The sequence below is a fragment of the Hyaena hyaena genome, unplaced genomic scaffold (assembly GCF_003009895.1).
Source record: "Hyaena hyaena isolate Hyena2069 unplaced genomic scaffold, ASM300989v1 scaffold_120, whole genome shotgun sequence".
Classification (NCBI taxonomy): Eukaryota; Metazoa; Chordata; class Mammalia; order Carnivora; family Hyaenidae; genus Hyaena; species Hyaena hyaena.
The window spans coordinates 2,771,639-2,787,702 of NW_024080752.1; the positions used below are offsets into that span (position 1 = coordinate 2,771,639).

A 16,064-nucleotide genomic window follows, 5' to 3' on the forward strand; every position below is an offset into this window, starting at 1 on the left:
ATCCTAAAAGGCCACATACTGTATGATTCCATTTATGTAGCATTCTTGAAATGGCAAAATTAGAGAAAGGGACCACCGATTAGTGGTTGCAGGAGTGAAAGAGCGTTGGAGGAGGCAGGGAAGTGGGTGTGGCTACAAGGGTAAGAAATCTGTGATGAGAGCGTTCCCCCATCTTGACTGTGTCAGTGTCCATTGTGATATTGTGACATTGTGATATAGTTTTGCAAAATATTGCCATTGGGGGAACTCAGTAAAGGGTATACAGGATCTTTGTGTATTATTTCTTATACTAAAAGTCATATTTAAGTTTCAAGTCAAGATACTGAGGCATAGGAAGGAAGACTATGGCATGACAGGACACAAAGTATTAATTAGGAGTCTTGGGGATTATTCTTCCCTTTTAGTTCACACATCTGAATATGAAAGTGAGATACTGGAGAGAATCCTGAGGAAGTAACTTAAAAAGATGATAAACGTTGATGAGTGACGCGTTGTGTAGAGCTAGGTTAAGGAACGGTGTCTGTTTTGCCTAATTAGCGTCACTGCCTAATTTAAGTTTGCTTAAATGATGGACACGTTGGCCCTTTGGTCTCAACACCACTATCTCACTCTTGTCCTTCAAGCCCAGCTCAGTTTTTATCTGAATCAAGAGATTTTTCTTGAGTATCTCAACCCCTACTCATTTCTGCCTCTTAGAATTGATAGGTCTGGCAAAGGGTGAACCATGAGATTACTTTTAAACAAGGTAACTGCAATTACATATCCAACTTTGTGTTTCCTGCAGAAAGCTATTTCACCAAGGGGTATTCCTTGAATTGGTTTCATGCTGTCTTATCATTGTGAAACTCCTTTATGAAAATTTTAGATTAAATGCCTTTACAAGTACCTGCTTCTTCGTTCTCGTAATGCAGTTATTTCATGGTTTGTCATTCCAAATGGTGATATTTGCTCTTTACCTACCGCTTCTTTCCCTCAAGAGAACAGTAATCCTTGTGGGGCAGCACTGAATCTCATGGGTGACTATCAGTACTTGTTGACTGAATGAACTCACTACTAAACATTTCCACAAAAGAACTCTGACAGATGATGTTAAGCTACATTAGAAGAAAACTAGGTTGACCTCAGTGAGAAAACCAGCATGACAAACTCTTATATGCAAGATGTGAGTAATGGCCATAGAATCTTCACAACTGGTCATTTCATGAGTACCACAGGGCCATCTGTCCAATGTGTGTGTGGTTCTGCCTGAAAGAAGATGGCCAGCTCACTGTGACCTGCTGAGTTCCTGTGTGCTTGTAGGATTCCAGACTGCTGGGATTTTTGGCTTGATTCTCCACAGGACAGAAAGCTACATTCCCCTTCCCATTTAAATTTCAGCTACTGTGAAATTAGCCATGACCATCTTTTACAAGTAAAATTCCCATGTAGAAAGACTCCAGAGTGATACTGGCCTCCTTTATTTGGCAACTGTGTTCCCATTCCAAATGTGTTCTGTAACTCAGGCATGATGTCTGAGTAGGTTCGAATGAAACCATATTTATGATGTCCTCTGTTCTTTCAAATAACAGAACAGATTACTGTGTTGTTATACAGATGTGCCACGGGTGGAATGCCAGCTCCTGGGAGCATGCAAAGCCATGTCCACTTTCCTGAGACAGTGTGAGAGGTGTGAATGATACTTGAAGGGAGTTTCTTGAATCTCTTATATTGGGTTTTGCATGTGCTGCACCCACCTGATTACTTTATGTAAGATGCTGTGGGGCTGTTCCATATAAAAATTCATGTTGTGTCAATTAATTTCATAGGGAAACGAACCTGAAAGTCCGCCATGCACTATCAGTTACCTCAGAACTTGGAGCAGATATTAGCAGACTTGCAAAGTTTGATGGTAAGTGTTTAAAACAGACAAACAAAAATCACAAAACCAAAAAGTCATGTAATGAACCAATTATCTGAAATTTAATTCATGTTTCTTTTTACTTGGTGGAAGGACATAAAATTCTGCAGGCATCAAAGCCTGTAATCTCTTCTCATGCAAAAGAGAAAAAATGTTTACCAAGGGGAGAATGGCTTTATAAGTTCATCATTCATTCATCCTCGTTTCCTTTTCTGTAGATCTCATTTCCTCTAGTCCCAGAATACCCTTCCCTTGCCAGACCTTTGCCTCCCTGGGACCCTGTGCAGATTTGCTGTGGATGAACACAGCCATACTTGTACTTCTAACTCTAGGCCTAACCATTCATCTATTCTCTGGCTCCATGACAAAGACCAAATACTATTTTCTTTGGAGTCTACTAAAGGGAAATGTGGTCAGGAGTCTTAGCATGATCCCATGAGTTAAAGCATAGGCGAATTTTAAATTGTAAAATTTCCCCAGTGCACAGCTTAGATATTATATTGCCTGTACTTTACATTTGCTTATAAACTCTGTCTGGAGTATGTTAATATTTTAATCTCACTTAAATGAGTGCTGTTATAATGTTTATAGAAAAAAAAATTCCTCTAGTTTGAGATTTAAGTCAGGGGAATAGCCGGGAAACTTTGAATGGCCCAAGAAATATTTTGATTAGAGTAAAACAAATTACAGATTTTCTACTAAGCAATTTTTTTCAATGAAGTTTTACTGTTTAATGAATCCAAGAAAAGTAAATTCTTTTCATGAATCAAGATACTTGCTTAAAATATTTTATAGATTATTTATGGAGTCCTACAAGGGTAACCTAAGTATAATTTACCATTACTCATTTCTTTCCTGGCAGAATTATACCTTTATTCTTCTATCAATCTATAAGGAGGTAAAAATTCGTGCCTTTTAGTCTTCTTTACCATAAAAAAGCAAAAAATGATTGTTATAATTACCCAGTTCACTTTTTTCATACTGTGATTCTATATTGTGATTCAGTTCAGACAACTCTGAAGTCTTAGTGGTGTAAACAGTAAAAGTTTACTTCTTACACATGTCACAATCTTATGTAGATCAGGTGGTCTTCTACATCTTAAAGCCACGATGCCTTGACTAATGGCCTCTAATGTCACCACACTAAAACAAGGATTAGATGAAAGAGACACACTGACATTTAACTGCTTGTTTGACATTTCATTGACCAATGTGAGTCACACGGACCTGGCCCAACTGCAAGGGATCCTGGGAAATAACAAGCAGAGATATTTGTTGAGTACTGACTGTCTTTACCATAACCTCCAAGAACTCTGATCATAGGTCAATGCCAGGGTAGTGCATCAAGAGCCAGGCTGGATTAGGTTGATTCCTTATATGCAACTGCAGGAATGGGGCCAGGAAACCTCCTTCTCAGTCAGAGTATGACTCCTCTTACTCTCACTCCTCTACCTGTTTGGGGTTTTTATTTTTCTCATAGCACATATCACCATCTGACATACTCTAACTTATTTTCTAAGTTTATTACTTATTGTCCATCTCTACTTGACGCATTCTAAATTACCCAGGGATCTTTGTTTTGCTCACTGTTATATGCCAAGTTCCTAGAACAATGCCTAGCACATAGTAGGTGCCAAGTAAACACTTGTTCAGTGCATGAATGAATAGTTGCAAATGCCAGAGATGAAAGGCAGGATCAACATGAGGCCCCAGAAAGACAGGGGTGATCAAAGCTGATTGGGAATGGTGGGTGGAAGGATATACCTTAAAGTTTAAGGCAATATTCGGATTGAAATTTATTAAAATATGATTTCCTATTTCCAAGAAGGCATCTTGGAATAACTAGAGGGATTAAGGGGAAATAAATTAGACACCATATACCAATTAGATTTTCCCTGTTAGCAGCCAAATTTAAAGACCAGGAGGGTGATGCAAGATGTGGTATGGAAAGTCTTTGAAAGTGTTGGGACAGTTAATAAACACTAAATCCTTCCTATTAAAGCTCTTGCTTTCTTTCTTTCTTTTTTTTTTTTAATATTTTTATTTATTTCTAGGAGAGAGAGAGACAGCGTGAGCAGGGGAGGGTCAGAGAGAGGGGGAGACACAGACTCTGAAATAGGCTCCAGGCTCTGAGCTGGCAGTCAGCACAGAGCCCGACACGGGGCTCGAACCCACGAACCGCGAGATCATGACCTAAGCGAAAGTCGGACGCTTAACCGACTAAGCCACCCAGGCGCCCCAAAGCTCTTGCTTTCTTAAAGCCTTCAACTTTTCCTCCATTCCCTTCACTCCAAGCCCTAATTTAGACATGTTCATTTCAGTCTCTCCCTACCTCTCTCACACACACTGTGCCTTCAAACCCTCTCTACTATAAGCACACATTTCTCTACTCATTTCTCTCCTTCCTTCCCTCCCTTTCTTACTAATCTGTTTCAATCTTCCTCTTCCACCCTTTATGTTAGCTCACTTGTGCTCTCAGCATGCATTATCTCATTTTCTGTAATTCTTCATGTTTTCTGTTTTCATCACTCTCTCCATATTAATTAACTAATGAAATCCATTTCTTAAGCATCTCCTAGGGGCAAGATGTATGAATTGTGTAGGATTATAAGGTATCTCCACATATATTCCCCAGTTTCTTTTGATCCCTTTTCTTTTCCATTCCTTTCTTAGCCTCCCCTGCGCCCCCCCCCCCCACCTTTTTGTGATCTTCTCTGTTCACCTTTGTCAGTGGTTATCACTAGATTTCAGGTTTTAGTTTGGTGGCTAGAAAAAACTTCTTTGAGTTGTGGGAATTAAAACCATGTACTGCATCCTTTAGTTTAAACTAAAAGCATGATGTCAACATAGTGTACATCGGGAAATGCCCTGCCTAGCTGTGGCGTGGACTAACAGATGAGACAGACATGTGAGGCATACCCTTTTCATGCTCTGTCTGTGCTAAGTATATCTTGTAGCTTGTGACTTCTGGGCAAATCTGGGTATGGTATTATTTTTGTGTCTAGTTACCGTGTGGTTTTTCTTCTGAGACTTTGCCAAAATACTTTCTCTAGAACCAAACTACAATTCTTTAGATTTGAATTGTAAGTGCACATCTTCCAAGTATTTGAAGACCTCGGTTTCCCACTCCTGTTCCTAGAGTAGTCCCCACTGGGGACACCAAGGCTCAAAACGGAGATGGCTAGGACCTTAGGGTATCCCTCATAAGTATTCCTATCTCCTTACTTTTGTTTTTGTTTTTGTTTTTTTAAAATTTTTTATGTTTTATTTATTTTTGAGAGAGACAGACAGACAGCGTGAGCAGGGGAGGGTCAGAGAGAGAGGGAGACACAGAACCTGAAACAGGCTCCAGGCTCTGAGCTAGCTGTCAGCATAGAGCCCGACGTGGGGCTCGAACCCACGAACTGTGAGATCGTGACCTGAGCTGAAGTTGGATGCTTTACCGACTGAGCCACCCAGGCGCCCCTTCCTGTCTCCTTACTTTTGGACCTGGACCCAAGGACAGTGTCTTGCTAGTGACCTCCTTAGGCATGGCTTGAAACTTTCATAAACTTTCATTCATTCACTCAGTCACTGTCAATAAATGTATATTTAACACAATTGACCAGGGATTTGCTAAGTCTACAGATACAGTGGTTAATAAATCAGACCCAAGCCTTGCTTTCACAGAGCTTATAGCCCAGCAGAGAAGACAGACTCGAACAAGTGCTCATTTCCAAAGAATGAGCCAAATTTAGTTTGGTACAGGTCCTAAAGTTCTCCAGGCCTTAAACATGTTGTTGATATATGAACACAGTCACTATGTAACAAGCATTGTGCTAAGTAACTGTACACATTATCTCATTAAATCCTTATAGCCCTGAGAGGAAGAGATTATTATTGCCTCCAATTTATGGGCAAGGAATTTGAGATTCAGAAAAGCTGAATAATTTTCCCAATGTCACATGGTTACTAAGTGGAGGAGCCAGAATACGACCCCAAGACTGCTGGCAAAGCCTATTTTATGGAAGGCCACAAGAGGCTGTGAACTACAAGCAGGAAGTCCGCACTGGAGAAGTGGGGAATTAGCATGACAACCTAGCTTCTGATCAGGATAAATAAATTTTAAGAATACTCTAAATACAAAATTAATTATCAGAGATCAAGTCCACCTGGGACTCAGATGACATCATCATATTTTTAAAAAGTAGCAATGTTCTCAGTGATCTTGAACGTCAGGATCCCTGACAAGGGTTTATAGAAGAGTTGGGCAAATATGGAGACCACTACAGGCAAGACAGTGTTTTGAGTTTTGGTAGGTAAATCTGTTTACTTAAAAAGTTTTTATATAAATATTTTTATACATTTCTAACATCAGAAAATAATTGATCCATAGTCTGTTGAATTTTGTAAGGAAAAACAAATAGCTTGATCTAATATTATAACAAGTATAAAAATAGAGCAGGCTTTGATTTTTCACATTAGAGTTTTAGGGAATCGAAAGGCTTTTTTTAAATAAGTAACTGGAGATAGTTGTCAGTTATACATTTGCAAACTGGACGTTTTTATGCCTTGGGGAAAGCCCTGGATATAAGTTGTCCAAATGTGTTTAAGAATCTGTTGCATATTGTTACTGACTGGACTGAGATCTGTTTTTTTGCAATTTATGACAAGTTTACATATTTTGTATGACTGTTAATGCTGAGTTCTGAACCAAGGAAAGGTTGACTCTTTATTTCAGGAATCTTTGTGTATTTTGTGGTCCTTTCTAAAGAATAGCATGTGTGTAATTAAAACACACAAAAGCAAGCATCTCTTTTTGGTTACAGAAAAAGAGACTTGGTTAGCATCTTACGACTTTTTACTTACCAGATAGTTTCCCATTCACCTGGACAGTTGCACAACCCAAGAGCTTAGCTGATATGATTGCAGGAGACCTAGATTCCTTCTAAAGACCAGAAGAATAGCTTTCCTGGTGTTGATATGGCCATTATGGTAGTGATGATGGGTGGCTGAGGCTTGAAGGCTGAAGAATGAAGAGGCTTGAGAAAATAGGAAGGTGACACTCTTAAGAAAAAAATATTTATCACATCATCAGGACAGCAATGAATGGTTAGTCTCCTAAATTCTGAGAAACTCTTGGCTGGAGAAACTCTTGAAGAGCAATGATGGTGTCTTACTCAGTAGATAATTTGTCTTATTAAAAAGTTGCAGTGCATATAATTAATAAATAATGCGATTAATATATATGGAGAAAGCCAAATTCTCTGGAGAATCATGGAATATTGGGTATCGAGTTCCATTTTCATGATAAACTATAGATTTCCACTTGAAGGTAAATGTTTTAGGTAAAGAAAGTTGTTAGGTTGGTAATTAACCAACAATCCAGATGACTAAATTTAGCGTGCTGAGGAAGGGTGAGAATAAAATCTTATGGATTTTGTTTCGGATGGACCTAGAGCATTTCTGTTTGGCTGTGAACTGGGTGAATTGCTATCTGCTTTCCTATCTGTTCTCCTCAGAGGGGAAAACAAATGTAACCAGCTAGTCTGATTATATTTCTATCTCCTCATTGACATGATCTTTTCTCCCAGTTGTTTCATTGCCCATTAACGATGGCTTTATGCTCTAACTTGTTGGGATGGGCACTGGGTGTTGTATGAAAACCAAACTGACAATATATTAAAAAAATTATGGGGCGCTGGGTGGCTCAGTCGGTTAAACACCCAACTTCGGCTCGGGTCATGATCTCGCGGTTCGTGGGTTCGAGCCCCTCATCGGGCTCTGGGCTGACAGCCAGCTCAGAGCCTGGAGCCTGCTTCAGATTCTGTGTCTCCCTCTCTCTCTGACCCTCCCCTGTTCACGCCGCCTCTCTCTCTCTCTCAGAAATAAATAAGAAACATTTAAATGTTTTTGAAAAATTAAAAAAATAAACCTGTTTATAGTGAACAACTATCTGAGAGAAAATGCAATTTTTTCTAAATTGTTCTTTCACTCATTCTCTGTTTACCGCCTCCAACTCTTTTCCAATACTATTAGCAAAAGGAAGAAGGGTCCTAAAGTTTTTCCTTAGTCTTTATTATGCTTTATGGCTACGGTGCCTATTGATTTGCTTCTGATGTGCTTTAAGGTTCCTGCTTTTTCCCCTAGTGTTCTCAGATCTATTTGTATCTTCTTAGAGTTAGGTCAACCTAAGCCCACCATGGTGGCTGGCCTCCTAGGTCTTCTAGTCCTCTTTATCATTACTACCATAGGAGAATACCCACTTCTTTCATTCATCTTAAATCTACTCCAGCACCCATCTCATTCCCCATCCTCTCTTTTGAAATGATAGGAATTTTTTTCTATCTTTCCAACAAGTAAGCACTGAGATACTATTATGTAGGCAGTATGGTAGGCTATGGGGATACAGAAATGAATACAGGGCTCCCTTCAGAGGAAACTATTTACCCATTTTTGGAAAAGGGAAGAAAAAGTTTGGAAGCTTTTGTTTTATGCTAACAAGGCTAAGAAAGGGGAAGCGGAGTACTTCTGAAAATTAAAAAAAAAAAATGTACTTTGGCTTTGTTCCCACCATTTTGTTTTGACCAGGCTCTGTATTTAGTACTTAAATCAGTGGGACCACACTCTTTGAGAAAGGCTGAATTGGGGCTTGGCCTCCAGAACCAAGGCAGAACCCGTTGGCCTTACTGCCTATTCCTGTCTAGAACCACACCCTTGGTATCAGGCCAGAAGTTGGATGAGCCTTGGGGCCAGGGAGGAACAAGCCAGCATGTTCAAGGCTGTATTTGTCTCCATGTCAGTCTTTGCTTGTAATAATAAAAATGATCAAATGAGCCTGTTTTTTATATTCCTATTGGCAGGGACTGTGTATCATGTTGTTTTTGCCCAAAACACATTCTTATTTACTTATTTATTTTTTTGGTGGCCAACTTTGAAGACTTGAGAAATTGAGTCGGGTCAAGAAACTGAATGGAATAAGCTTTAAGGGCTGCTATCAACCCAATATTTTATGCAGGTTTTGCTGGAGAAACTCAATTCAAGCTTCTACAAAATTTAGGAATGAACGTTATTGGTGAAGAGGAAGAATATTTTGAATTCTTAGAATTTAGAGAAAAATCCCCTCTTCCACAACGTAATTACTCAAACAACTTGGGCCAGTTGAAATCAGTTCTAATTTACTTCTTAATATCAGTGATAGGCCATAATGGGAGCAACCAGAATTTAGCCACTTTCCTTTGTGTAAAAAATGACTTTCTACAAGTTATATAACCTCACCCACATTGTCCTGCCAGCACCCTTGATTAGTGGTGGACATCTGGGAAGCCGCCAGTGAATGCTCAAGTGGGGGCTATTTAGGTAGCACTTCTGTTATAACTGGGGAAAAGAAAATGGAGTTTGGAAAAAGCAGTCCTGAGTCCCCGAGGTCTTCTCTCCTTTCTGTTTTCTGTTTATTTTTGTGTTTTTCATGCAAGATCTGATGTTACTAAACTGGTCGGTCAGGAGTCATCAGGCCATGTGAAAACTGGCTGCTGTCACCTCTAAGAGTTTTAAAAGGAGAAGCTATTATTATAGGAAGGAAGGGTGTCTGTTGAAGAAGCCTCTAGGTTCAGGTGCTTGGTGAGTGGTGTGACAGAGAACTACAGAGGCTCTGTAGGCTGGGCTGGTCTCCTTTCTCTTCAGTCAGTGCTGAAGACTTACTTTTTTATTTTCCACATGCCACTTTGTATGTTCCCTTTGGCTTTGATTAAACACATGTACCTTTATTGTTCTGGAGAGGTGCTAATCTCACCCCTGACTTGGGTTTGAGCCCTGTTTGGATCTCCCCACCACCTCCCTTATTAATTCCTTCCCCCTTTTTGCCTTCTTTTCTCCCTCTGTCTTTCAGGTCTTGGTATTCATTACTTATGAAGGTTTAATCCCAACCGTTTGCAGTGCAAATGCATTTAATCTATTTGTTGTATTTTGTGACGAGGTCCATACAAGATTATTTCTGGTTTCTTTTTCTGTCAAAAGGACCCCCACCCTGAAAGTGTATTTTCTTATTGAAATAATGGAACGGATTGATTTATTGATTTGGAACGGGCACACCCTTGGTTTGGAATGGGCCTGGAATTAAAAAAACTGGAAACATCTTCTGGTCAGGTTGGGACAAGTTATATGGGGGCTTTGAGAGTCCCCAGACCTCTGCATCTAATCAAGATAAGAAGCATAGAACAGCTGAAAGGAATCACATGCATTCTCAGGCACATGTGGCAAGCAAGGCCCAGGTTTCTTGGTGGGGGGGGGGGGGCGCGGGGAGAGATATAGTAGGGGCCCTGAAATTCTGATTATGAGCCTAGAAAGGCCTGATTAACTTTAGTTGTGAGACTGGAAGTATGCCATCTTAACCTGTGTGAAAGTTCACAGTAAGTAAAAAGAGACAGTAAGGAAGACTTTTAGGACAGTCCCTGCTTTATCTTTTCAGAAATCATTGTTACAAACTACTAGTAGCGGTAAGTGATTTTTATTTAAGGAAAAAATATCCCCTTGGCTCCCAAGGTTTCTGCTGTTGGTCGGACAGTGCGGAAAGCTGTGTTCAAAACATCATAGATTTCCACCTTTGTACTCCCTCCCTCCCCCCCCCCCCAGGCTTACTTTTCCTAGCACAAGCTTGTATCCGTAACATTGCACTGTCTAAAAGAGAAGGAAAAGCATCCTGTGTATTGGAAGCAGGGTGGCAGCTCAGCACTGTGGACTTGCAAAGAGGGCTTGAGGTGAGTCATAAACAGGTCTTGTTTTTGTTTTTATTTTACAGGGACTGTTGTCTGTGAGGCGCCTAACAACAAGTTAGATAAATTCATGGGAGTTCTCACGTGGAAGGACAGCAAGCACTCCCTCAACAATGAGAAGATAATCCTGAGGGGCTGCATTCTGAGGAACACCAGCTGGTGTTTCGGAATGGTTATTTTTGCAGGTACAGCCGACCGCCCGGGTTGGCTCTGGGGAAGTCCTTCCCGAGGTGTGCGTGGGCAGCCTGCCTCTCGCCGGGTTGGATGAGCACCGTGCCTCTGTTCCACACAAGGTGCTCCTCCGGGTTGACTGCACAGGACAGCACCACTGCCCTGCAAAGAGTCTGGGTGGCCCCCTGTGTGAGCAGCCACTGACATCCTGATCTTATTCTTGAGGGGCGCGTGGGCTCTCAGTGCGTGGTGGGTGCTACATACCTAATGTTTAAATCCTCTGTCTTTATCTTCACCTCAGTCCTCCTCATCCTTGTGTGTATTAATCAACTGGCCTTTAAAGTGGGGGAAACATATGACACAAAGCCCCCACCCCGTTCTGCTGTTAATTTTGTAGTTTGCAAAGGTCAAGCAATCCTTTTGGAAAAGCTTTCTTGGAGATCCTGCAATCATTTCTGTTTATACTCTGTAGCTTCTTCTACTATTTGTCAGAGGACAGTGGGTCCTGGAAAGGCTGCATGATGGAGGCAGCGAGGGAGGCAAAGTGCCTCTTGCTCTTCCTGCTGGCCACTTTGCATCTCTGCTTTATCTCTACAGGCCCAAGGTGGCATTGTCCTGCTCAGGGAGCTTACAGTAGCCCCATTACATAAAGGCACTCAGATTGTGCTCATGGCTTCAACTGCCAGCCCTGGATTTTTAAAAATCCTGTTTATTTTGACACTGAATTAAGATGTGTTTTTGGGTCCGTTGACTATGTGCAATCAAAATTGGAATGTTTTTCTTAACTGACTTTCCTCAACAACAACAAATGTTTATTAAAGACTCAAAAGTGTTCCAAACCTGGAAAAGGCCTCCCAATTCCTCCTAAATACTTTCAGCTGTGGATTTTAGTAAGGCTCTTGGCTGCTTGGGGGTATTGCCATTGTAAGGACTTGAGAAATCCCTAGAAATATGGCAGTATATGTGCTTTTATCTCAAATAAATCTGCTTTCATAATTCTCCCATCAGATGCTTTCATTCATTAGTCAGGGAAACAAACCTGTGGCCACATATTTTCATCTCTCTTGCACTGAAAAAAGAGGTAGGCTTATATATCAACCTCCCTTTGTCTTCCCACATGAAGATGAAGGGGAGACTTCTTGAAGGTCCTTGAAGACCCTTCTGGTCTGTTCCCTGTCATCATAGAAATCAGGGAGCTTTATCCTAGGAATGGGCTGTAGCCCAACATTTTGTTTGCATTTTTGTGAACTTGTTTGGAATGACTAATTCAGCACTATGGTTCAACTACAGCATGTTATGCTAGGACAGCTGCTGTGAGCCACTCAGAAGCCAAGTTTGCCTTCATAAGGTTTGCTCTATGGGAAAATGTGCGTACCTAGGAGGAAGCGGGGTAGTAAGTTGAACTGGTCTCCCTCCGAGCAGGTATAATTAAAAGCTCACAGAATTTGGATTGGACAGAGGTGGATTCAGATTTGCTTACCAGCTGTAACATGTTAAGCCTTGGTTACTTAAACTTCCTAAGCTTTAGTTCCTTCAGCTGTAACATGAGAATAATGAATACATTAGAGAGTCACTCTAAAGGCTCAGTGAGACCGTGCATATGGAAGAGGATGCTTGATAAATGTTACTTTTCTTCCTTCCAGCATCAATTCCAAGCACACTGCCTGCTCTGTAGGCTGAGGATTGGGAGTGGGCACTGCTCTTTCGATCTTGGCAGGCAGAAGTGGGGAATATCCTCTTCTTTTGTGATACGGACTGGATGTTCACTGGACCTTCATGAGGCAGATCTTTGTAAAGCAGAGAATGCCTGCATTGACTTCAGTTTGGCCATAAATGTTAATAGGAAGCTTAACTAGGATAGTGACAGGCAGGGAATGGTTGGTTTCATCAATGTCAGATTTCAATAGATGAGTCTCTCAGAACCCTGAAACTTAAGACATCTAAGTTGGGGAATGAGTTCCAGGTGAACACTTAGATCTTATGGAAGTTATCCAAAGTGAATTATTAACTATTCTTTCCATATTACCCTGGTTGTACCTATTACTAGGGATTGTGTACAGAATATAGTTGATGTAGACATGGTTTACTTTACCAATCTATAATTTACAAGGCTCTAATATACATTAACAGCTAGGTCATAGCTCCTTGTTAATAGCTTTTCTTTCCCTCCAGAGAGGAAGAAGTCTTGTTTCTGAGTGTAGGAGTCAAATTCATTTAAGGAATCCATAGGAGTCAGCATCATTTGGTGCATATGGTAGAATTTTGTGTTGGATGTCTTCCATTTGTCCCTCCAGATCTAGTCTCACCTTTTCCCACTCTTCTTCCTGCTTTGGGAGGCTGCCTTGAGTAGTTTCCACTAATAGGTTTCCTTGAATTTTGGCTTCTAGTTAGGAAGGATCTGGTTAGGAAGAGATCAAAGGGAGTCAAGAACATTGAGGTCAAGGTCTTTATTTCTCCAAACTTCTTCCCTTTGTTGTCACTTCAGGCTGACTGGGAACCTCAGCATAAAGTTTCTCTTTATTGAAGGCTACAAACTTGATACTGTCCTTTAGGGTCCAGTTATCACTTCCTCCCCTCACTCACCCTTCCCCATGGCTTAGACAGAGAAATCTCTTGATTGCTACTAAGTTTGGTTACTGCATTAACCTTTTGCTTCCTGTACACCCCCACCCACACTTGTGTGAAGAGTCCCTTTATAAAAAAATTTTCTCCATTTATCCTTGCTCAGTGCGTCATCTATTTCCTGTTTGGAATCTGAATGAGTCATAGTCTTAAATACACATTGATTGAATGAGTCAGCGAATTAACAAATTAATGGAGTATTTCGTATAGTCTTAAAAATAGTGGCTAAGAGCAAGAGCTTCTAAGTTAGGTATATCTGGTTCCCGGGTGCCCCTCTGGTTTTGAATTCTGATTCTGTTCCTTACTAGACAAGAAACATGAGGCAAGTTACTTAAATACTTTAATCTTGCTTTATTATTAATGAAATAAGGATAATAATACCTAATTAATTGGATTGTTTTTGTTTTGGTTTGGTTTGGTTATTTATTTATTTAGAGAGTGCGTGAGTAGCAGAGGGCCAGAGAGCGAGAGAGCGAGAGCAAGAGAGAGCGAGGGCAAGAGCGAGCGAGAGAGAGAGAGAGAGAGAGAGAGAGAATCCCAAGCAGGCTCTATCTCATGAACCTGAGATAAAGACCAGAGCTGAAGTAAAGAGCCAGATGCTTAACTGACTGAGCCACCCATTGGATTGTTTGAAGCATTAGCTGAGATAATAGATGAAAAGCACATATGCATATTGCCTAAAACATAGCAGGTGCTTAATAAATTAATTCATTAAACAGTTGTTCATTGAATGCCTACTATGTGGCAGACACTATACTACTTATTTATGATTAAGAATGTAAGGGGCACCTGAATGGCTCAGCAGTTAAGTGTCTGACTCTTGATTTTGGCTCAGATCATGGTCTCACAGTTCATGAGACTGAGCCCCTCATCAGGCTCTGTGCCGACAGTGCCCAGAGCCTGCTCAGGATTCTTTCTCTCTTTCTCCCCCTCCCCTGCTTGTAAATGCGTGTGTTCGTGTGTGCTCTCAAAATAAATAAACATTAAAAAAAAGAATGTGAACAAAAACAAATGCAGTCCATTCACTTCTGGTTTTTGACTCTGGTAGGAAAAAGAGACCTTAATCGCATAATTGTAGTAATGAAGATATAATCTCAAACAGAGATAAGTGCTCTGAAAAAAAGAACATGGACCCATGAGTATATAATGGAGGAATATGAAGAAGAAAGAGCAAACTAGCTAAAAGTCACATTGTGGACAAAGTCCGTGTGGCAGGACTGAGGATGGTGAGGTAAAAAACAATCAAAACCTAAGAAGGCCAGTGTGGAGTATGGAAAGCATGGAGGATAAAGATAGACATGTGACTAGAGACGTGGCTAGGAGCTGGACCATCCAGGGTGTTGTGATCTGTATCTATAACTTTGGTCTTTATCATAAGAGGATTGGGAAGCCAATGCAAGTTTTTCAAACAGATGGCGTGTGTGTGTGTGTGTGTGTGTGTGTGTGTGTGTGTGTATGTTAAATTTGCAAAGCTCATTATTGACTACAGTATTTGTAAAGTTGGTAAATAGCAGGTCCTTGTAAGACTGTATGACTGGGGTTGGGAAGGAAAAAAATTAGAATTGGGGGAAGAATGGATACAGGGTGACACAGTTACTAGGATTTTACTGTATTCCACTTGGGAGATGATGGTACTCTGGGCTGGAGTGGGAGTCATGGGCATAGACTAGACTCCTAGGCTTCCTTCACCTTTCACAACTGGATGGATGGCAGTGCTATTCACTGATATAAGGAACTCTGAGGAAAGATCACAAGCTGGGCTAGACCAGGGCTGCTTGAGGGGCCCTAGAAGAATCCAGTGAAGATGCCATCTAGATAAATATATGGGCTTAGAGCTCAGAGGAGCAGTCTGAGCTGGAGATTTACATTTGGTCTACAGATGATAATTGGAGCTGTGGTCTTAGATGAGATGGCTCACGGGAGGTGGATTGAGAAAGAAGATGGGCTATGTCTGAAAGTTGAAGAATCCCAAGGTTTGGTGGCTGTATCGAAAAGGGTGTGTATCATGGAAGACAAAGGAGTTAACAAAGAGTTAGGAGGAAAAGCAGGAGAGCACTGTGACACAGACGCTAAGGGAAGAAAGAGTGTGTTCCAAAAGGTTGGAATAGTCAACAGTGTCCAGGGCTGCTGACCGGTTCAGAGAAGGCATGGAGGATATTGATAACACTAGAGCCGAAATTAGGTCGAGTAATGAGTAGGAGATGAGGAAACAGGGGCTGTTGCATACAGAAAATTCTTCCAAGATCTGTGACTATGAGGGAGGAAGAGATATGTAAATCAGCATCTGTACATATATTTCAATAAATGCTTTAGGTGTAGTCTCTGCCATTCTATATGTGCATGTGTGCCCAAGAAATGTACATTTTTAGCCCAAAACTGTTCCTGTCAGCATTTCAGCGTTTACTAATCACAAGTTTTATTTGCTCTTTGTGATCTTTACTATAGAAGAAATACTTCCCACCCTCAGTGTCCATATGATTTTAATAAGCTATTCTGAGAAAATGTGGGTGGTCTCCTTTACACAACAGTAGTGGGGAATAGGACACTGGGGTACAATTTCCAACTCAAAACCGAATTTTATAAGACCCCAATCTTTGCTGTCTTTTAAGTAAGCAAAAGTCTTC

At 40.8% G+C, this 16,064-nt stretch overlaps 1 protein-coding gene across 3 annotated transcripts in view; it reads left to right on the forward strand.

Annotated features, from left to right (window-relative positions):
• The window catches only part of ATP8B4 (ATPase phospholipid transporting 8B4 (putative)), a 232,935-nt gene that overhangs the window by 122,133 nt on the left and 94,738 nt on the right, over positions 1-16,064 (forward strand). For all 3 annotated transcript variants that reach the window (XM_039237152.1, XM_039237150.1, XM_039237151.1), the window contains exons 9-10: positions 1,806-1,888; positions 10,674-10,832. In XM_039237152.1, the coding sequence (XP_039093083.1) occupies positions 1,806-1,888; positions 10,674-10,832 (242 nt within the window). The remainder of the gene's footprint in view (positions 1-1,805; positions 1,889-10,673; positions 10,833-16,064) is intronic.